The sequence below is a fragment of the Dunckerocampus dactyliophorus genome, chromosome 16 (assembly GCF_027744805.1).
Source record: "Dunckerocampus dactyliophorus isolate RoL2022-P2 chromosome 16, RoL_Ddac_1.1, whole genome shotgun sequence".
In the NCBI taxonomy this organism is placed as follows: domain Eukaryota; kingdom Metazoa; phylum Chordata; class Actinopteri; order Syngnathiformes; family Syngnathidae; genus Dunckerocampus; species Dunckerocampus dactyliophorus.
Genome location: NC_072834.1, coordinates 5,138,457 through 5,162,671, shown reverse-complemented (window position 1 = coordinate 5,162,671; position 24,215 = coordinate 5,138,457). Strand labels below are relative to the sequence as shown.

The following is a 24,215-nucleotide window of genomic DNA, read 5'->3' as shown; positions in this document are numbered from 1 at the left end:
GTCACAGAAAATTGCCATGCCAAAAGTTTGCATGTTAGCATTTTATCCATTGTCATCGGAAACAGCATCTGGCGACAAGGTGTGATGTAAAATCCTTGACGATCTACCTTGCCGCTTTCTGTTCCCGTGCTGCTACAGTATTTTGCTATATGTTAGCACGCCAATTGTTAGCCTGTCTGGTCAAATTAGGCTGTTAAAATAGTCTAATTATTTATACCGACATATGATGTAAAATTTTAACTGGTGGGACTTGGGGGGTTTCCTTACTCACTTTGCTATCTGTATATGTTAGCATGGCAACTGTTAGTATGTTAGCATTTTGTCCATTATCATTTAAAATAGTTTCTGGCTATGTGGGATGTTCATTAAGAATAATTCACGTTTTACTTAAGCACTTTCTATACTATACTTGCTAAATGTTAGCATACCAACTGTTAGTATGTTAGCATTTTGTCCATTATCACTTAAAATAGTATCTGGCTATGTGGGATGTTCATTAAGAATTATTCACGTTTTACCAAGGCGCTTTTTATATTATACTTTCTAAATGTTAGCATACCAACTGTTAGCAAGTTAGCATTTTTTCCAATCTCATCTGAAATATGTCCACCAGTAAAATCCTGAATGTTCAAGCTACACACTTTCTGTACTCAATGTGCCCTCTTGCTATATCTTAGCATATCAACTGTTAGCGTCTCATTTGAATTTAATTACATTTTTTTTCTCTCTTTCATTTTACAATCATTCCTCACAGCATCATTTTTATTGCAGTCTTATGTCCTAAAAGAGCCATTACAGTACTTTATTGGAAGCCAGGAACATTACCAAGAAAATAATCCAATTTACTTTTCTCCTGTGGTACTTTTTTTTATGGTGTCCTCTCTTTGCACTCTCCTTCTGCATCTTTTCATCCTCATCTTTGTTGTGAGCTATTATGAGAACATGATGAGGCAGAGAGTTTGCATACGCAGCCCAAATATTACAGCAGATAAATGACAACAAACAAAAGAAGCATCATTACGTCTTTCAAAAGAGGCGCCTTTGCATACTTCTGGGCCAAAATGTAGCACCACAAGTCAAAATGTTGGACTGTGTCACCCCTGTGTGGTCAAAGATAGCACTACGTCGTGACGTAAGCCCAGAGTAAAATGTGTTAGTATGTGAACTGTTTATGCATTGTCATTTCAAATAGCATCTAGCTTCAGGATGTGATGTAAAAACCTTTAGTGTTCCTCGCTAGGGATTGGAGGCTTTGTAGGGGCTTTCTGTACTCAAGCTGCGATCTCGCTATATGTTTGCATTTTATCCGTTCTCATTTGAAATAGTGTCTGGTCTAGTATGATATTGTTTTATTAACTTGTTAGCTGAGTGAGTAAATATTTATTACAGGTAGATTTTAGAATAACTGTTGGCATTGATGTTTATTGATTGAATTATTAACTGAGTGCCTTAACATTAGTGCAGTATAAATATAACTTTTATGATGAACTGAGTGAGTGATTACAAGTTCTTTACAACTGTTTAAGTATGTCAAAGGTCAAAAAGAAACAGTGCGACCTCACACATAGGGTACAATCAGGAAAGGCCAGCCAGGACCAGCAGCCAGATATGGAAAAATAAACAAGGCAATAAGCCTTGAGACAGACTGCCAAGTATGTGTTGTTTGTGCAAGAAAAGTCAGCGAAAGCTCCGACTATCACCTGCTGGCGTCACACAACTTCGTCAAAGAATCAGCAGAGGGGACTATCGATCGGGACCTGTCTCTCTTCCTTTGGCGAGGAGGCTGCAGGCGTTAGTCTGGAGCTTTGAAACTACATATTCTATTCTGTCTGATTTATTTTTCAATACATTTTGTAAATCTAATACCAGTATGTGAGTCTTCTTTCTCATCTGAAATTGTATCCGGCTATGGGGCACTATATCAAATGCTTCATGTTCGAGCTATCTTGCTATATGTTAGCGGTTCAACTGTTAGAATGTTAGCATTTTATCTATTTTCATATGAAAGGGCACAATAAAAATTCCTTACCAATCTAGCTGGGCTCTTTATGTGCCCACTGTTAGCATGTCAGCATTTTATAAATTTTCATTTGAAACGGCGTCATGCAAAATCTAGCCTGGCACTTTCTGTTCCCAAGCTGGTATTTTGCTATACCGCACTGTGCGCATGTTAGAATTTATCAATTTTCATTTGGAACAGCATAATGTAAAATCCTTAATAATCTATCTCGACACTTTATATCCTCAAGATGCTATTTCGTTCTCATTTTGCGCTATTACAGCAGAAAAAGAACAAGCAAAACTAGCATAATTAAATTACCTTTGCATACAAGTGGGCTTTTCTTCGCTGATTCAAACTGGAGCATCACGAGTGAAAATGTTGGATTCTGTCGCCCCCGTTTGGTCAAAGATAGAATTACGTCATGACGTATGTCAACAGCAAAGCATGTGTGTATGGTATGTACTGTATGTAGTAGTATTATGGTAGTGTTTTAAAACGTTTCTCAGTTGTATTTTCAAAAATATGTGTTTAATTAATGGGGATTGATTCAAATAGAAATGAAGTGATTACTAGCATGGCTAAAAAGGTCAACAGTATTGATAAACAGGTTGTTTAATGTTTTAAAGATCCTATATTCATGCTCTGTATAGATTTGCCAAATATGTGGAGGACTCTAATTGGTGAAAAGGGCCACAGACTGAAAATGTCAAATTAAATGTCGCTCTATATAACAACGACGACATCTTTACTCTCAATTGTGGAAAACACTGCAACCCCACTAAAAGACCGGCGTTTCTTAAAGCCAATCAAATAGCAGAACTTTCTTACTAACCCGCCTTCTTTTAGAACTGGCCAATCCTCGTCAAGGAGGGAAACTTCCGTCCCTGACACTCAAAGCACAGTCCATTGTACGACGCTTCAGCAAAAGCAGCGATTGTTTAGATTTAATCTGTGAAAGTCCACATTTGTTTGACAAAAGTTGCTTTGTCGAGTTTCGCCTCAAACCCGGAGCCGTTCGGCGTCGCTGCCATATGCAAAAAAGCTGTTCATCAACAAGGGATTCTTGGTAGTCTGGCGCATCCACCTTGCGTGTAGGCTAGCTCGCTAGCGCTCGGAGTTAGCACACGTTAGCTAGCCTTCAAATCTAATGGGCACCAGCAGAATCATGTTTTTAACATCGGCTCCGTTCGGAAGAAGTCGAGATTAAACACCAAGAGGTTTACAAATATTCAAAGGAGCAGTCTTTTTTAATCGAGTCAACTGATTGTTTTTACTATTTGGGCGAGCCCTCGCGGAGTTTCTCCCAAGGATGAATGGCTTCAGCACCGAGGAGGACAGCCATGACGGCCCGCCCGCTCCTCCGTTCTACGGGCAGAGCTGCTGCCTGATCGAGGACGGCGAACGCTGCGGCCGGTCAGCTGGAAACGCCTCCTTCAGTAAGCGTATCCAGAAGAGCATTTCCCAGAAGAAGCTCAAGCTAGACATCGATAAGAGCGTAAGTGACTTTTTGATGCTCGAACTTTCTCACTTTAAAACCGGGTATTAGCTAGTTCACTCTCCGGCTGACAGCTAATGCTAAACTAGCTTGGATGCGATGAAGCGTCACAACTTTTTGCGTCTTGAGGCGTTTTGATATCTATGTGTATGTGTTTAAAGTCCCATAATTATTCTTAGTGGTGGTGTTTTTTCGACATTTCGAGCTCTCATCTTAACCAAATGAAAGTATTTGGGGAGCTATGCTCGTGTTAGCCGCGTTAGCACTCGCATGGGACGACGCTCCTTCATTCAAGTTAGGGGGAGTTGGCAGCAAACTCTGCCGGGTGTGTGGCAGAGTTTCATATGCAGGGCTTCAGACTAACTTTTTTTTTAACTAGGAGCACGGTAGCCCCTAACTTAAAATTTTAGGAATGCAAGCAGAAAAATTAGGGCCGAACACATTTCCTCTCGTTTTCACTGTATTACTGATAAATACTATTAACTCCAAAGCCGCCCTCTTTTCACACACATCGACCGCCTTCTTCTTCTTTGGTGGTCTCCTGGCAAACTACCTCATTTGCGCTGTACTGTCAACTACTGGGCTCAAGTGTGGAGCACAGTTTTGTTAGCAACAAAAATATTCTACAATAATGAAATAAAATGGGCTTATTAACTGGTAGAGTTGCCAACTTCTGTAAAAAATAAGTAAGGGACACCTTGTTGGCAGGGCCAACCGACCCGCTTGTTTTGGGGTTTTTTGTCTTTTAATTGTGTGAAACAAACGTACTACTTGACACAAACCTGAATTTAATTTGATGCCAGTTTTTAGAGTAATACTAATAAATGGGAAATTAATTGTTCAATAATATATATTATTTTGTTAAAAATAACAATCAACAGAATAAAATAATGTTAATGTCTTTCTTATAGAAATCTCTCCTGCTTAAACAGGACAGTATAAAAGAGTATAAACTGAATGTACACGTTTATGTTAAGGCAGGCATGCATATTATGTTTCCAGTCCCTTTTTTGCTGTTGTAGGTCAGTGTTGACAGGGATTGTTTTGACATGAAAAGCTGTCCTCTGTATGTGAAACTCTTTCAGAAAACGGGGGGAAAAGTTGCTGTGAACCAGTGGTTCCCCTTTATTTTCAGCCGCCCGTCCACCCTTTCTCCCTGCACCCCCTTAATTGAAATACTGATGAGAACCTCATATATATTCATGTATTTACCCGTACAAACCACTGTATGAGTTGCAGGCACCAGCATTCTGCATACAATCACCTGATTATCAAAATAGATTGACTTGGGCTGAGCTAACATCTGCAACAACTTAAAACAATTTCCAAATTAAGTTTATTCACAGCCCCCATGGCACCTCATTGCACCCACCCTACTATTTGACAAGCACCGCTGTAAACACACAGAGTGAAGGTTTGTAATGCGATCTGAACACAACACAGGGTGTGTTGGGAGTCGGTGTGCGTATGTGCTCCGCAGTTCAGGGTCACATTTGTGCTGCTTTTCCTAAACTGCACTTACGTGGAAAGATTCAGCCGAGAACCTCTCTGCAGACCAGATGCTTTCCAGACCTGCTAACTTTTAAGAACATGCGCTACATCACGCAAGTCATGTCGGAGGAATAGCATGCACAGAAAAGGTCGCAGGAGGACAGCACTGAAGGAACATTCCAGCAAGCGTTTCGCTTTACCACATGTGTACACTTTCAGCCATGATTGCAACCTTGTAGCTTGTTGACTAAATCCACTACACTTCAACTACTGCTTTAAGTGTGCATGTGAATGCTTCAGTGATTCTACAGTGCAGATATCTACTAAGCCAGTCAGCCAAAAAGCTAGTTGCGTCTGTGTGAGCCGCACTTAAACAGATTTATTCCGTTCTATTTTTGTAGGTGCGTCACTTGTACATCTGCGACTTCCACAAGAACTTCATCCAGAGTGTGCGCAATAAAAGGAAGCGGAAGACGAGTGATGATGGAGGGGAGTCCCCAGATCATGACGTGGAGGTGCCAGAGGTAACGAGTCAAATGTCGTTTTAAGCCACTTTTCTATAAAGAGGTACATTTCAGGACAATAAACCCTTATCTGCAAGAGTGTGGTAGCTACACAAATTGTGTGACTTAGTAACACAAACGACGCATGCTGCCAATGAATTATGTGGTATCTTAGACTACGTTTCCACGGCAATAAAATATATAATCTGCATGTCCAGTTTTCAGCACCCTTTGTTGGCTGGGATTTTTAGTATGAGAATAGTACCACCAACAGAAAGGTCCGAAAAAGTGGGACAAAAAATGGATCCGTTCTTCGACACTAACAGACCGACTCTCCTCCTGTGCCTCCAGGTGGACCTGTTCCAACTGCAGGTGAACACGTTGCGGCGCTACAAGCGACACTACAAGCTGCAGACCAGGCCCGGCCTCAACAAGGCCCAGCTGGCTGAGGTAATGACACACCCCTTCCACAATCTGTGCACTTTTGTGTTGTCGACAACTAAAGGGTGCAGCTTCAACAACTCCATCAAATGTAGCCCGGTACCTTCAGTTACTCTTGTAGTAAGAATTATTTTCTACTTCTCGATAGTCCAGTAACTATCAAGGTAACTTTTACAGAATATGTAAAACCCTTTTTAACCAATAGTAGACCACACATTTGTCATCACTTGTCTACAGTTTGTTGTGAGGCTTGAAAATGGTATAAAGTTAAAGAAACGTTAAGGAAAACTACTCACTCTTTGAAGAAGGAACCAGAAGGTATTTTCAGACTGTATATTGTCACCTAGTAGAGTTTGCTTGTTTTGCACTTGACAGACAGATGCTTTCCTATTTTGCAGTAAGTACCATTTCAGGTTCTATGGTTATCATCACACATGTCCCGTCACAAAAACAAAGAAAACTTAAGCTGCAAAGTAATCTCAAGTCTCACATGAGTGGAAGTCCATGTTTGGACTTTTTTTTTTTCCTGTCGGATTTTGATTCTTCCTTTTGATTCTGGTTACTAAAGATTCTCGATTCTGATGCTTTAAAAAGGCAAGGTCATAAATCTTTTAATGAGGGTGCTAACCAGAGTTGGATGAAATATCTGAACTTCTCAATGAATTGTTTAACGATATTAACTTTTTTTTTTAACCAACTCTACTATGAATTTCTTACTGGGCTATTTTCAACCAGCATATAAATATCAAACCATTCAATGTGACTGTACAGTGGTCTGAAAAAGCGTTTGCTCCATTCCTGATTTCTTACTTTTTTGCACACTTTGTCACACTTAAATGTTCCAAATCATCAAACAAATTTAAATATTAGTCAATGACAAGACAACTGAACACAAAAGGCAGTTTTTAAATGAAACGTTTTATTAAAGGAGAAAAAAATAAATCCAAACCTACATGGTCATGTGTGGAAAAAGTGATTAAAATAACAAATCAGGAAGGACGCAAACATGTTTGCGCACCACTATAAATGCTATGAAGTTTCTTTTTACAGTAGACTTTCACAAAAGATGTTTACTTTTAAAAAGTAGTTTACTTTGTTTGCTGGTTTAAGCTATTTTTTTGTGACAGCCTTATTTTGTTAACACAAGTAAACAGGACCTAGCCCAAAGCGCTGTTATTGTGAAGGACGGAAGTGTGTTGTCTGAGTTAAGAAGGTCCCTTGAGTGTTGCTAACAGAGACTGTGCAAATGAATAAACTTGCCGAGCCGTAGTTGTCGCTCCTGTCGTTTATTTACACTGAACTTCCACATCAGCTAGCATCCAGAAGTCCAACGTAGCGCATCAAGGACAGGGTACTTTATTATTTCTATGAATGTGTGGACATCAATCATGTTGATCGTGCCCTCCTTTGCATGATATTACAGTATGTTGCACTGAGCTGACTATTAAAAAATAAATAAATAAAATAAAATAATGAAGTTTAGCCAAACTTTGTAGCCGCTTCTTCTTGGCTGGTGCTTACCAGCTTCTTCTTCGTTGGTGTTCTCTGCTATTTCTCCCGGTCGGCGAAGTGGGAATCGAAACTCTGAATCGAAATAAAACCATTTGAACGTTCCCATCTATGCTGGAGACTCATTGCTCAACCCTACTTATTATCGCTCATCATGTCTACTACTGTATATTAAGTAATACGATTATAGAGGTTACTATAGGGGTGTTAGTTCATATCTACGGGACTCTAATATTGTTAAACGTTTTTAGGTCATTAAAAGGTTTTCTATGCACTAACTATGAAAATATTCCACGGAAATTCAGTAGGGCGGGATCATCATGGTGGCAGAATTTGATTGAAAGTTTGAAAGGAAAAAAAAAAAGTTGAAAATAGTAAAACCTGTATTTAGAAGGTTGTAAACAACTACATCAATATTGGATTGATACTGTAAATAAGAATTTCTACTTCACGGAAATTCACTTATCACGGTTGAGTCTAGAACCGATTATCCATGATAAACGAGGGATATGTTTTTTATTTTTTTTATTTTTTATTTGGTTAAAGTGCTAATCGACACGATAAAGAACTAGAATAAACAGGGTTCTCTTGAATCTTTACAACACAGTCATATCAATGGACCTTCAGCCATGTTGACGTTGACCTCATTATAGGTGTTCCGCAACTGTCAACTGTAGCTGCACAGTCCTCATTTACTTTGACATACGCGGTGTTGCAGCTCCTACTCGGCCATAATTGCTCACTGAGAGATTGTTAGACTAATTTGCCAAATCGACAGGTGGCCCTTATACAGCTGGCTCCAGACATTCTCATGAAAACCTCCTGTATGCGACGTGGGGCTCGGGTGGTGGTAGAATTGGGGTGGGGGCATCGGATATGAGCAATGGATGAATGGAACTCGAGGCCCGCAAGTTGAACGTTTCCCCAGACTCTCTACGTCTTAACGAGGCCCCCACATCATTAATAAAGTGGCGGTCAACAACCGACAACCAGTCACAGCTGTCCCAGTGTCCCCGTCCCGTTCAGGAAGCACAGACCGCTTAGTAGCGTTGTATTTTCTTTAAACTACTTCTTTTTTTTTTTTTTAAAGCTCGGCTTTGTCTGCTCAGCTTGGGCGGTTCCTTGCAGGCTGTCGAGCAAATCTTAGAAACACCTCCTGAAATCCCAGCCTACAAATGACCAATAAACTAAACAAACACCCATCAAAGTGATTTATTGAAACAGAACAGGTTGAAATGTGTGCCCGCAAGCCCATGTTCACGTGTGACAGGCTGCCATCTTGATCTAAACTGTGAGCCCTCTTTGCTTTCATCCCGTCTTTGACAGCCGGCTCTTCCTTTTTACATTTCAACCCTTCTTCCCTGTGTCCTGTGTCTGCAGACGGTGAGTCGCCACTTCAGGAATATCCAGGTGAACGAGAAGGAAACGCTGGCCTACTTTATTTACATGGTGAAGAGCAGCAAGAGCCGCTTGGACCAGAAAGGGGACAGCAGCAAACCGCTGGACTAAAAACCAACCAACAACAAAAAATTGCAAAAGTTTGCAACCTCCCACAGCCACCATCAGCCACCATCTCCAAGCAAACCAAAGCTCTTTGGTATCCTTGGAGGACTTTCACCAGATAGTCACAAATGATCCATGGACATCCTTGTCTTTGCGACTGAGCACCAGGACTCTTTGTCGCAGTCGCCACAAGGACTTGATCACACTGTACGATAGAAGCGCTGCCTTAAGAGTTAACTCATTTAGGGTTCTCAACCTTGATGTCCCTGTTGCTGTCCACAGAAAAGTGTGGAAGACCTCCCTGAAAGAATGCCTGGAGGATCAGATCAATGTCTTACCTAGTACATGTAGCACCCAAGGACCAGATACCAGATACGCTAAAAATGGCCGTAATGCAGATTTGAGTCGACGAGAACAATACGAGTCACATTCTGGGGAAAGTTTTCTACATCAAAGAACTATCCCTTGAAACAATGCCACGGTGTTAAGTAAATCCAACCAAAACCTGTAATGAACATTTGTCAGCAGGTGGCGCCACAAGCTACATATTTGCCATCTTCAGGCGTCCTTTTTTTGTATGTTGACGAGCATCCTAGTTTTACACAGACACAAACGGACCGACTCTTAAAGGTTGGGACCTGCTTTCCTTTTATTTCTCATTTAATAACCCCCCCCCCCCTTTTCTTTTGCTTTAGTTTAACAAGTTTAAAAAACGAGCGATTAGCGGGCCCCTGTTTATCTTGACATCCAACCTGTAAGTATTTAAAATTTCAATGCAGCTACACGTTAAAAGTTGTGTGTTTTGATGGTGGTGACTGCATGGTATGTACACACTTTATATAAGGGTTGCATTTGGCATTTCTCATATTGTGCATAGTTTATATTTAAATTCACCCTTTACCCCCTGCTGATTTTTTTTTTTTTTTGTCCTCTGCCCCATATGTTCAGTTATGACTTGTAGGTTTCTTAGTGTCGCATAGATAACACCCATCTTTTATTCACATGTAGGTCTTAACGGTTGTATTAGAAATTACATATATTTAAATATGGCTGCTTATTGCTCCTAATATTAATAATAATAAATGTACAGGCTAAAGATGTTGTCTCTGTCCTCTTTAAATGAACTTCTCAAGCCTTGCTTTACAACGTTTCTACAGAACACTGTAGTTCATATGTACGAATGTTAACTCCTGCTTTGCCCAGCAGAGGGTGCTACAACTAGCTGAAGTGTCAAATGGACTGACCTCTCAAAATTACAAACATTAATCTACACGCAGAATCACCGCTATTGCATTGCACGCGTATAAAACCTGGATTTTGTCAAGCTTGTTTTTTAAAAGGGTGCAAATGCAGGACTTAACAGCTAAACGCCACTAGAGGGCAGCACATGTGCCCGACAAGCATCGAAAAAACGTAAGTATACTGTATAGTAATTTTTAAATTGGTACATAATGACATCATTTAAAACTATACCCTAAAAGAGGTGATTTTGATTACATGTGGCTAATGGCGCTTCTAAATTCTGTAGTTGCTATTAAAAAAGAACCCCATCGACATGCATCTTTTGAAAGAAAACTCCCATTAATTATGTGAATCACAACGAAATTCAAATCACATTTCACCAGCCATATTCTCAGACTATAAACTAATTAATCGGCAATGCTATTTATATTATATAATTATTTTATCCCCCAAATACTGACAACTGAAATGTCCCGAGTTGCAATTTAACAACAATACACTTAACACAATATTGGCGTCTTAAAGTAATTCATTTATTAACGGACCTCTATATCATAACTTCACACCTAATGTACATTTCCATCCACAATTGGCACAATAATAAACCATTTAAATCTTTTTTTTTTTGCCTTTGTAGTGTAAAGCTGCTGTGCGTTAAGTGGGACATTCTCATGTGTCTATTCAAGCGGACATATGAACTCTGAGGTAGATTCAGTCAACAAAAAACATTACACAAACATTTGTTCAGCCCCTACATTTTTTTGTTTGCCTGAGTATGTCTTCACACTTCTTGAAAACAAAAAAAGGTTCAATGTTTATTTATAGTAATTTATGGTGGGTTTTTTTTAAATTAACTTTTAACACAGACTTGTCATAATCCTGTTTGCCAGACGTACAATGCATGTTAACTTTGAAAGCAATAACCAATAATTCAGCTCAGTTAAGCCGCGCTGAGAAATCAAATGTTCGTTCCAATGCAAACGAAAAATTCCTGAACGATTGGAGCAAAATCAGAAATCCACTAAAGCATCAAATTAGATTGCAAAAAAATACAGTGAAATGCGATGCAGCATCAACAAAAATGCAAAAAAAAAACATAAAAAAATCTGCACCTAGGAAAAAAATTAAAATAATTTAAATTTTTCATTTTACAACACATACTGATGCACTCACACGCCACTGTATTTCATAGAACTCATTTAAGCTTAGCTTCAAGATAGTTTTTCATGGGATGTTTGCGACACCAAGACGACAAAGGTGGAGGGATAAATATTATAAATTTAATAAACACCAGAAGGAGAAAATAAGTAATTTGTCCTTTTTTCCCCCCAATAATTCTCTCCCTTTTCGTCATTGGGATCCAACAGATGATGCGTTCAGGTACAGTCAAGTGGTTTTTTTGGTTTTTGTGTCACTGGTTGAGCTCCAGAGCCCAAACCTGCTGTGGCCAACCGGTCCTGCCCTTTACCTTCTTCTCGGTCCCAAAGGAGTCCTGTGGGCCTTCATTCTGTGGAGAAGACCAGAACCACAAATAGTTAGTTCTACATGGTTTTAGCTTGATAAAGTGACAGAATAAACTACAATATGTGCACCTGACCCGACACTTTTCAGATGCAATAACATATCATATGTAACAACTTTTAAATGTCTTTATAATCCGTAATTATATCATAGTATTTGTAATATTTTAATTAGTCACGTCACATTCCGTATGGACAAAAACTACATTTTCTTTATGTGAAACAGAAAATGACTCGTGATAAAAACTCCCTTTCTTTTGATAGTTGGAGTATTGTTTTATTCAATGTAAAATATCACAACATGCATTTTTTGTCAATGGTTTAACTGCTGTGTATTTTCCCACACATTGATAGTCGACATTGTAAAGGGTATAACTGCTGTGAATATACGAACAAAATTAAAAGAAGTAAAACAAACTAAGCAAATGTACATTTATACCTACAATTGAAACGCTGCTCCTATGTGTCACCATTAATGCATTGCACTTATAATGCGGATTTTGAAGGTAAATGAAAATAGTAAATAATGTTGTTGGGAGACTGACTTCAAACGACATTTTTCAATTTCACCTTTTAACACCAGTCTTCCTGTAAAATTCTGCTTATTTAAGGGAAAACCTCGACTGAATAGCTGCTAATTTAAGAAAATCAAGCTGAATTTCGTCGATATTGTACTCGTGATTGCGGAGCTTGCAAACGTCCAAACTTACCATGTCCCTCTTCCTTTTCAGATCCCGGTTTTCAAATTTCTTAATTTCGGCCTTAAAGCCTTCAGTCTCTCCAGAGTCCTTAGCCAGGACGTCCATCAGGTAGGCGATGTAACTTGTGGCCAAGCGTAACGTTTTTATTTTGGACAATTTGGTGTCTGCAGGTACGTTCGGGATGCACTCCCGCAGCTCGGCGAATGCCGTGTTGATGCTCTCCGTCCTCCGGCGCTCCTTCTTGGGCCCCGACGCTCGCCGTTTCGCCATCCCGACCTGGAGGCCTTCTAAGCGGGCATCGTGCGCAGCTGCAGGGGCTAACTCCGCAGCTGGGTAGGGAGTCTGGATCTGGAAGTCCGGTGGAACCTCGCCGTGGTTGAGCACCCAACTCTGGAAATAAGGGGCGTCCTGGTGACATCGCTGCACGAAGGGGAAAGGTTCGTGCATGAGGTGGTGGTGGTGCTGGTAGCCCCCGATGAGGTTCATGTTGCTGCTCTCCGTCGGTGTCGCTGGCTCGCTGCAAAGCGCTCTTGGGTGGAGGATGGACGCCCAGCAGAAGTCATTCACCGCTCATTCAGGTATTTATCCGACTTGAATGCCCTTTACATCTCTGATTTTAAAACACTCAAACCGGGAGTTCATAAGTCCCAAAATCTCGCTTGAACTCCACTTTTTGTTGGTGATCCTTGGTGCTGACTCTCCAGCAGTTGGACAGAGAAATTTGACCCCGGTGAAGGTGCGAGGCCCCCAGGTTTATATCATGTGCGCGTCGCCTTGCAGGGGAGGCAGCCAATAGGGAGCTGAGTGAGTGTTTGGATGGGAGGAGTTGCGTACTTATTGGGACGAGGCTGCAGCACGCTGGGTGAAGGCCAGGCGTGTGGATGTCCTCTCTGGCTCTTACGCACTGGTTTTACGCACTGGACCGTGGTTAAACGACTTTATCAAAATCTAAAGAAACATGCATTTAGGACTTAAAATCTTTTTTTTTTGCATAGTTGGAATTAATGGTGACTATGGCGATTATAATTGCTTAAAACTTCCTTCATGGTGTCCCTGTAGGTCAGGGGTGTTCAAACGTTCCCACCGAGGGCCACATAGAGAAAAATGGATGTGGAGGCAACTTTTGCTAAAGTGCTCCACTGTACCACTGTATGTCAATATGTGCTAAGCTGTTTCAAGAAAACTGATTGTATGTTATAGGTGACAAAGCAAACAGTTCTTAGTGCAATGTCTAATCGAAACTGTAAAAATATATTCTTTAACAAAATGACAAAATAACCAAAGTAACAATAAACGTTCTCAATGCACTGCGGTAAAATAGAAACAGTGAAATGTCACAATCATCAATCAAGTGGACTTGTTGCCCTTTGATTCAAAAGTTATACCTTTTAACACCAGACTAAAATGTTTCTTTTCTTCAAAGACAAAACCTATTTTAAAAGAATGACCCTTTAGAAGTATCTTTTGAAATACTATCATGTCACTGTATCGTATTCATCATTTTTACTCATGTTTTTTGCTGTATTGTTTGTATATACAGTATACTGTATGTTATACATATACATATGTTATATGTTATTGTGTGCAGAGTGCTGCTACAGTGCCTAATTTTCTTATTGCTCTATCTTTTGTATTATATATATAGGCTACATTATTATAATGCATTGTCAGGCTATTTATGTATGTATAGTACTTTATTTAACTGCTTTGTATTATTTTCCGATATAATCACACACTATTTCAGCCTGAAGTGCTTATTAATAGGGGAGGTGGGGTAATGCATACTCTGACAGAGGCAATCCATGTGTCTAGGAACAACATTATCAGCACATAAGCATTAATTCCAGCTTCCCATCTTATCTCCATCCACCTAAAAAACATTATCCCATTACATTGCGTGACCTTGACGCTATTTTGAAACCATTTAGGGGCAGAGCCTTATCTAAATACAGCCATAAATCACCTCCAGCAGGGGTTATACATGTATATTCCATAAAAGCAGCTCTCCTTAGCTGCAGACGCTTTTACTGTTTACACTGCGCCACTTTGCTGCGGATCGGCGCGTCCCAGACACGTTTTTTTTCATCCTTTAAATAATCATCTGTCACTATTTTTATAATGTATTCCGTCGTTTGGCCAACAACGCAGGAACTTTGCTTAAATTCTTTATATTGTCTGTCTGACACGCGCTTTTATGAATTGTAACGGGGCTTATACACAAGTAGGACACAACATTAGGTACACCCGCATCATTACACTCAATTTCAAAAATGTTCAATTAGGCTCAAATTTAATACATTTAGCGATGCAAAAAGGCAGATTTGTCTTTTGTCTAGCTTGTGTAATTAAATGTGAAGGCCTGTAACGTTTTTTGTCTGTTTATCTGAAAAGCCGTCTAAAAATAGTCATATCTTTTTAAAATATATATAGTAAAAATCAATCCCTTTGAAGACTTAGCCAATAAAGTAATATAATTAAAAACAACTGCATAAAATTAATCTATAGACTAAATATTATCGAGCATACATACAATCAAATAAATGCTGGGTGGGTTTTACTACTTTTTTTTGACAACACCATATTAAATCTTCATTAAAATCTTATTTTTTCAAAACGTGAATATTCCGATAAAAGCGCCCCTCCATAAAACGCACAGCTGTGTTTGACTGCAGTGTACTAACAAGCTCCCAGAGTGCTGCTTTCACTTTAATGCACCATTAATTTAACACAGTGAAGGCCAAAGCCGTTTTTCGTAATGAGCACATTGCTGCTTTTTGAATATTATAAACGCTGCTGTAATTACTGTAAGGTTTATTTAGCTGGATGCGTGACAGCAGGGACCAAAGTGCATCCAAAATGTGAACTTAAGCTTCTAAATTAAATAAGCTTGCAAAAAAAGTACATAAATCACTCTGTGGTGCTTTAATGTGTTTTATTTTCCACCATCTGCCCCGGTGGCTTTCTTTATATCCACAATTCCCCCCATAATCACCTCCTAATGAAGTTAGTGGAAGCCCTGTAGCTCCACACGACATGTTCTACTTGTTGCTACGACTGTTAAAACGTCAGCAGAATCAATCACGTGAGTTAAATTTGCAGGTTACCCACGATGCTAACGCGCTTCCCGTCAAATTCGACACGTTTTTAAAGCTTTCTTTGGAGCGAAAGGCCGACTCCCTGTTGCTACAGCGTGTTCCCGTCCTCGTCAAGCGCTGAGGAACTCCATGAGGCCGTCCAGAAAGCAAACCTGACACTGTTGATTAAGACGTCCACTACGCAGAGATGAAATACAACACTGGTCATACCCTCGACAACGCTACCCTCCCCCTTTACTCCAAAAACAACAAAAAAAATCTTCTCATCTTTTATTCTTTGTCCCATTACATCATTTTCTCCAGCAACAACAACAAAAAAAAATCTTTAACCAGAACCTCTCTTGATCTTTTGGGTTTGATATCGGTCAGCAGAGGTGCTGAAGGACTTTCAACCCCAGAAGAGTGCAGCCGTCCTCCCCCCTCACTCCACTCTGCTCACCAAAATAGGCCAAGAGGAGCCATCTTGGCACTGTTATGAATTCCCATCATAATTGCTTGTGTCATTGTGTCGAATTTTCAATAGACGACGCTTCCCCCCCCCTTCAGAGTGCTCACCCTCGACTTTCCAAACAAATATTTGGGGCCTTGATTCAAAGGCGCTCAAGCCCCGAGTGTTTATCGTGCGAGTTAGGGAAGGAAGGCACGGACTCTTACAGTATGTCGCCACCGTGCCACGCAAAGGCTAATTCAATCCAATACGTCCAATTAGACATGGCGGCGGTGGCGGCTACTACCTCTTCGTTCTGGGAAGCGTGGGTCATGTCATCATGGCGGCGGTCTGGTGCTCCCTCGGAGGTCCGGGACCAGATGGGAGAAAAACGTTTCCTTTCCAAATGTCGCAAACTTTCAGATGCCTGAAGGGATGTGGGACGGGTTAATCGAGATTATCGGTGGCGCCGTTGGCGGAGGCTTTCAGGCCACGCAGGAACAACCAGACATAAAGTTGCGAAACATTTAGGAGAGTGGCAAACGGAAAAAAATGCTAAAAAATATCTCTAATATTGCGTTTAACTTTTCAAAATGTAATAATTATATTTTGCGTGGACGGAATTATGCTCCAACGTCACGTTGTTAGCATAACCATCGCCCTTCAAAGCTCCCGGGGAGCTTGACGAGCACCGCCAAAAAATTCAAACTTCACGTCAACCAAGACACGGACCATACAACTGTGATTGGTCCCTCACGTATCGCGATTAACTGGTTCCAGACCCTTCCGTGATAAGTGAATTTTTGCAAAGTAGGATTCAACATTAAAAAACTGAACATTTTTGTAGTTAGAGCATAGAAAACCTGTTTATGACTTTCTAAATATGGGTTTTAGCATGATTAAAGCCCTGCAGACATGAAATAACACGCCAATAGTTGCTTTTACACCCTTATTATTCTTTGTTTACATCACATTGCGCAGGCTGCAGGATCACTGCAGGGATATACGACACTACCGCTAGCATAGCAAGCTACCGAGCTAACTAGTTAGTTACCTTTCCAATTGACTTATTTTAAACTTAAGAAAGTGTTTCAAATGGGGTGGGGAAGACAGACAAAGAAGCCAAAAACTTACCACATCCACACGGAATGAGAGGAGAACTTTTTATTCACTCGATCAGCCTAACATGCCATGTCGGCTCGCCTCTGCCGGCTCAGTAGCCAGCCTCCATGCAGTGTGAAAGGTGATGTAATCTAACGTCATGTCTCATAATATTACTGACACCTAGTGACCACAATACTACATAGAACTTGTCTTTCAATATTCCTGGACTAATCATCGGCCATGGTCAACCACGAAACAGCAAGCATTTATTAATTAATTCTTTTTTGAAAAAACGCAATATAGTGAGGAACGATATTCGAACCACGGTATAGCGAGGGACGACTGTGCATCATTTCCTGTTCTTCCCTCTCGCAGAAGCTCCAAAAAGTCCACCATAACAAAATAAAGAAAGAAGGAAGTTGAGGAGCATCTGAGCAAAAACATTCACAAATATGAACACCTACTGTATATAACGGATGCTGCTTCAGTCGCCATTGTTTACGACTACACCGAAAGCAAAACAGAGAAAAGAGAGTTGTGGTTGCTCACTCTCAGGAAAACACTGCCCCTAGCGTTTTGGTGGAGAATTGCATGAATTGCAAGCGCTCGCCCTGGCCTGAAAAGACACAGTTATGGAAAAAATTATTAGACCACCCTTGTTTCTTCTTCATTTTAAGGCCTGATACAACAAAAGGTAAATATAACAATGACAGAAAAAATAAGAGTTACATTTTTGGCAATACAATGCTATTGCTATTCATGAAAGTGATTTTGGTTATTATCAAGGAAACCACGCAAGTTGCCAGATATCAGCTCTTAAATTAAACTCTTATGAGCTGTATTTGTTATCTTATTTATATTTGTCCAAACAAATGTACCTTTAGTTGTACCAGGCAAACAAGGGTGGTGTAATAATTCCATCAAGATGCCATCAGCAGGGCTGGGGTAGCGATTTCACTGTAGCATAATTTAGCCTTTGCATTTACGCCACAGCAACTCAAATGGCGAAACGCAGCTAAATTAATTCCTTGATCTGCACCAAAACTGTGTATATGTTACATAGAAATCATTTAAATACTTTCAAACAGTCAAAAAATAATGGATTCAAAAGCTTCCGCTGGTGTTTTGCAGCTGGCAGAAGTAACAATAGATGAAGCGTAACGGAAATATCCAGGTCTAAATAAGCTCTAAATATGCCTCACACACTTATTAAATGCATATGAAGTTATAAACTGCATAGGTACTCACCCGTGATGAATGATAATTATTAAAACAAATGAAATCAGAGTCAGGGTCTAGCCTTTAGCCTGGTTGTTAGGCTAGCGCTACAATGGCACTTCCGTATGTTGTGAGGCCCCCTCCATCCACTGCTCCGCTTGTCGCTGGGTCGTCCCAGCTGGCTGTTGGAGAAGGCCTTTCTCCAAGCCGCGTCTACATAATCCACACTATTCCAGTGACGACTTACTATTGCATTTGAACTTGTGTTCACCTTGTTGCAAGTTTTGAGGCGGGATTGTACATAAGTTGACTGTTAGCTAGTGCTGCTGTAGCAACACATGCAGGGAGCCACCATCACCAATACTGATAGGAAGTCAGTAGTACGTTACGTACCAAGTCTCCTGGACATGTTATACACAGAATATACGATGTGTATGTTACCAATAGTGATTTAAAATAACACACTGAACAAATGAATATCTATACACAGACATATACAGTACAGGCACTGATAGCTACTTATTTCTTCAGTCCGGTTAGTACCGTTTACATGTGCAATAACAATACCAAGTTTTGCTACGGATTCAGCCTTTTATCGCAGTAAATGTTAGTGTGATTTTATTATAAAAGTAATGCGCTTACTCCAAAACTGGTATTTTTTACCTAACCCTCCAAACCCTAGGTTCCCAATGTGGGGTACGCAGATTGCCGTAGGGGGTACGTGAATAAAAATCCAAAATGTCTTGATTACATTAGCGCCGAACACTGAGGTTTAGGTACGTATGTTTACGTGCCTCATGTGAACAGCCGCAGCAGGTAGTACAGTGCGAAAGAAAGGTGACAGCATGAAGTTGTTCATTGTTGTGTGTGCGTTAGGGGAACAAATAAGTCAGTTTGATGATGACGACGTGCATTAAAAAATGTTTAATCATGCTTGAATCAATCATTGCTAAATGAGAGCTGGTTTTCTTACGTGGTGTTGTGACTAATTAGTCATTTGTCAGTTGACCGGATGCACTGGCTATGTTAGAAAGCCCCCCGGTTTTGCACGTCTAAGTAAATATATCTTTTCAAGAATAATGTGTCTTCTTCGGCCGTTGCAGCCACTTTGTTCGGCGGTCCTTGAACACGCCATGTGTGACGCAGATTGAGACTCACGCACAGACAGACGTGTATTTTCTATTCTTCTTTTCACCTCCTTCTTGTTGACAAACGATAACGCTGTGCGTAAATGCACAGAGGTGAGGTTTAATCATGTTCGCTCTGTGCTGCTGTACATTTTTGCTTGGTGCTTAATCTCATCCTGTATGTGCTCATACGTCCATTTGGCTCTGTAATAAGCCTCACATTGAATTCATTTCCTTATTGATTTCTGTATCTTACGTGCCTTGATTTTTATCATTATTACTTTTACGTGTAACATTAGTTGCATTGTACGGATTATTTCCATTATTATTCCACGTTGTTGCAGACCAAAGCACAGCAAAAGACATCTTAACACAGATTGTCACCACTTAAATACTCAATACGCATACAAATACATGATTGTTTAACATTATGTCATAATCTATAATATATTAATAATTTATCAAAGGTGTTTCATTGTGTGGTTTATGTTTTTTAAGTTTGGAGGAGTAGGGGGTACATGGCTTCCAGTCCGATGTCTCAAGGGATATGCGACTGTGAGAAGTTTGGGAACCACTGCTCTCAACCAAACCGACTAAAAATGACGGCAAACCCTAACATTACTGTCGCAAAACAGCTGCATTACAACGCGTTTGGCCTTTTTTCACAAGCGGTTTTAGCAGGATTTTGAACGACAAGTTGCTGTCACGAGAAAACTGGTGCTTTTTCTTCGGCTTACTCGTAAAAGATTTACTGTATGTTTTACTAAGGAATGTTGAGAAATAATTTTTGCCAACCCTTGAAACCCAACCACCTTACGCTAATGCAAAATATAGCATTTTTGTCTGCAGTTTCTCCAGAGCTTTCTGTCATGTTTGTCAAGTTTTATTAAGTTATGAACGTGAAATACAATGTCTTACTAAATTCAGTTGCCGTTTAACACCCGGTCAGATCAATATTTTAGGAACTCTTTGCATTTTGGATGGGTTTCTAAGCAAACGTCCTGTCATCCGCAGAAGATTGATTCCTCTCCAGAGAAACTTAAAGGCTCGACTGTTGCTCATCTGGAGGCTTTACCAGACCATTTAGTTTTACTGCAGCCACTCCACTCCACTCTCAGCTATCTCTCACCTTCTAGGCCACTCTCGCTATCAACGATGTCGTCCAGCAGATCATCTCTCCTTTATATATATTTCATTCTTTGGGCCATTGATAAGGGCTTTGCGTCTTCTGGTCTCTCTGATCCTCCAAGGAACTGTCCTCTGGCTGCTGTAATTCTGCCCGTCCGCAGCCAATAAAGATAAGAGACGGACGGCTGGAATGCACTGCAGGAAGGTGACAGTGAGGAGATGGAGGAATGTAAAAAGACACATAAAATGCAACGCGCTCCTTAACCGCCACCTCAAAGCTTTTTATGTTTGTTTGTCGTCATTAGCAGGCATGTAAAACGCTGCTCAATGTTTAATTTTATGACTCTGTGTGTAGTTTTCTCAATTGATTTGGTAGATTTCACTAACAATATATGCCAGGCATAAACATTCGACCAAATTCCCTCGATCAGTTATGGGGAAAACTAATTGTTCTTGTCTTAAATTATTGCTTTTAATTATTACTGCGCACTATTTTTGTTAATCTAGTGTTGTCATATTGTCCTTTAAACACCAAACTAGTTGCGACTGACTCAACAGCGCCTCTGCTGGTCACAGCCACGTAGTGCACTCCATTTGACCTCAACAATCAACAATTCTGCACAATCAACAGAATTCTTAATGACTGAAACATAAGCCCGTCCATAAGACATGTGCACTACATGACATATCATGCTTTTGCCTTAAAAGTTGCATGAATTGTTAGTTTGTTGTTGGACGTAATAGCAAACTGGACTGGTTATTATGGACTTCAGCCATAAAAACATTCTATAACATCTGTAGTGTATTTTGTAAGCAATGCTGATATGGAATTCTCACAATTCATCACCAGTTTGGAGTAAACATTTTAAAATACAGAGAAAAATAAATCTTTGCACGCTGTATATGGCAAACGGAAACAACTGAATGTAACAGATGGAACATCTAATAAAAAAATAGTTGTTTTAACCCTAATTTAGTACTTTAAGCACTGTCTGCATCAGTATACTTGAGCCTGAATACAGTATGTGATGCATTTGTACAAGGAGTTATTTTAAAAATACATTTTATTTGTCTAAAGATGAACATCTTTACATACTCTATGGAAAGTTGAAGTAACTGAAGTAAACTGGTTAAAATTCCACGTAAAAAAATCCATGTTTTAAGTTTTGATAGTTGTTTTAAGAGGCTTAAAAATATGATATGAAATAAGATGTTAAGTTTAAACATTACAGTGTTCAGTTAAATCAATGTATCATAGACTTACAAGCTGTGAGTGCTATGTAGTGGTCTTTGTTGTATTATTTGTGCTACTAAGCAAACATTGTTGCAGGATTTATTTCATGTTTCAAATGATAAATAAATAAAAAATGGCATATTTACACAAGTTTGAAGTAGAAAGTTATAAACACACACTAAAAACGCGTATAATGTTTGAGTTACAATAAAAGTGACAAACTGTAGTTGTCCAAATCGACAACGTGCTTTGTAGCACATACACGTCCACGTCGTCCATGCCCAGGGCCCGTGGACCACCGGCGGGTCGGTCTCTCTAATGATTTCACAGCAGCAGATTTAACAGAGGGTGGCTGCTCTGTGTCAGACGACCCCTGAGGATTGCGGAGAGGCTGACAGTCAAAACACGAGCATAAAGGCTTGACCCTGACAAAACCTCCAGGTGGAGACGGTTCAGGGACCCCGACGTCCCTAAAAGCATTTTTAGCGCCGAAGAAGGCTTGGACATTCTGCAAGAGCTCCAGTTGCCAGGTGGACGGCGACCTTTCAGACAAACAAACTATCAAACTAATTATTTATATGCTCACTTGATATTTCTTTTATTCCTTGACCTGACAGTTGACCGTGTGCAATGTCTTGCTGGAAAACGGTTTACAATCATTTAAACGGCAAAATGGTGAATTTTTTTTCACTTGTATAGCTCTTTTCCACCTCTTTGACACTGCTGGCACATAAAATTAAAATTTAAGCACAAAATAATCCTCGTGACACTTTTAAAATGCAATCAAGATGTTGCTAGAGTTTAGAATTTATCTACTTTAATGCAAAACAATGAACAGGAAATCAAATTCAACAGAGGGGACATACATTTAACTTAGTGTATAGTAAAAGTCCAAAATGTCCTTTCCTAATACTTACTAATACAAAACAATAAGGAAAACTTAAAATTCAATTCAATTTATTCAATAAAATTAAATTATATATATTTTTTTAATTTTGTACAAATACTTAAAAAAAAAATTGTGCATTTTCGTCTATTTTTCCCCATTTTATAGTTTTTTTTGTAGGCCAATAACAAACACTAAAAATGGCCCCTGTGCCACACCCGGACGGACGGACACCCCTGCTCTTCGTCAAAGTTGAGCATGTGACAAGACTTAAACTCTGTCGGCGAGCATCCACAACCCTCTTTGACTATTTGTGTAGCTTCCTTTGTAGCGAGCGAACGATGGTAATTAAAGAGAGAAGGGGAGTGTTCTTGTAGCTGGAACTTTTTGATGGGTTAAAAGAGCCATTTGTATTGCAAATGTTGATCCAAAATTGCAACAGAAGGAGGTGGGCCTTTTTAAAAAGTCGTATACACAAAAAAGTCCAAAAGATCGGGAGATTGGGCCGCACGATGGCCGAATGGTTAGCATGTTGGCCATACAGTCGGGAGACTGAGAAGACCTGGGTTTGAGTCTCCGCCTGGGCATCTCTGTGAGGAGTTTGCATGTTGTTTTCTCCGGGTACTCCGGTTTCCTCCCACATTCCAAAAACATGCATGTTAGGTTAACTGGAGACTCTAAATTGTCCAAAGGTATGAATGTGAGTGTGAATGGTTGATTGTCGATATGCGCCCTGCGATTGGCTGGCAACCATTCCAGGGTGTACCCCGCCTCTCGCCCGAAGCCAGCTGGGATAGGCTCCAAAATACCCTCGCGACTCTAATGGGGATAAGCGGTATAGAAAATGGAAGGATAGTCGCTTGAACACACGCTTCAATTCTGAAATCATCTGCTAATTTTTTGTAAAACTTTGTACTTTTTGTGTCCGATAACGTCGTGTCGTGTCGTGTAAGTTTGCTTTTCTTGTCTGAGAGCATGTTGCAATTTTTTAATAAATAGACACGTAACGTTCTGTAAATTTTTTTTATATGTGAAAAGTTGCAATTGTGGCACAATTAATTTCTTAAAATATCATATACATTTTTTGCTTTGTATTTGGTCACATTTAGCAATTTGTGTAGGCACACACAGACACCATTTAAAACTATGCAACTTTTTTGCATTAAAGACACTCTACAGTGTTATCCTCATACTTTTTCTAGCTATCGTATGGAATAAATTAAAGTATTCTGTCAAATGTTTTAAATAATTACATGTGGTCTGTGTTACTGACTTCTACAGCAATTGATACGTAAAGCAAGAGGTCGTTGCCTGTGCAGATGTTTAGAAGTCGGATGCTGCTTTTCCGCAACGTTATTTATCCAATCAGGAAGAAATGCCGGAGCCGTGAGACGCCTCTCGTGTAGTAACACTCTTGAGGTCATTGTGCTCGCGAGCATAATGGCCCCTAATGGCGGAGGCAGCTAGTTAAAGTCCCTTGCTTGTTCATTCATACGCTCTCTACATGTCGCTTTGCCCGCTCATTAAGGCGGCGAATGGGTCGCAGATGTGCAGTCAGGCGGCCATTAGTTCTACCTGGACGGTGCTTT

The 24,215-nt window shown here is 40.0% G+C and overlaps 2 protein-coding genes across 2 annotated transcripts; one reads left to right on the top strand and one right to left on the bottom strand.

Moving 5' to 3' along the window:
• Positions 1 to 2,884: 2,884 nt before the first annotated feature.
• On the top strand, positions 2,885 to 10,071 carry LOC129169546 (histone deacetylase complex subunit SAP30L). Its single transcript, XM_054756068.1, has 4 exons — positions 2,885 to 3,497; positions 5,390 to 5,512; positions 5,843 to 5,941; positions 8,822 to 10,071. Exons 1-4 carry the CDS (start codon positions 3,312 to 3,314, stop codon positions 8,948 to 8,950), a joined length of 537 nt encoding a protein of 178 aa, XP_054612043.1. The 5' UTR covers positions 2,885 to 3,311; the 3' UTR covers positions 8,951 to 10,071.
• Positions 10,072 to 10,367: 296 nt separating this feature from the next.
• Positions 10,368 to 13,121, bottom strand: LOC129169545 (heart- and neural crest derivatives-expressed protein 1-like). Its single transcript, XM_054756067.1, has 2 exons — positions 12,417 to 13,121; positions 10,368 to 11,693 (listed from the first exon to the last, which is right to left on the bottom strand). Exons 1-2 carry the CDS (start codon positions 12,891 to 12,893, stop codon positions 11,598 to 11,600), a joined length of 573 nt encoding a protein of 190 aa, XP_054612042.1. The 5' UTR covers positions 12,894 to 13,121; the 3' UTR covers positions 10,368 to 11,597.
• Positions 13,122 to 24,215: the final 11,094 nt, after the last annotated feature.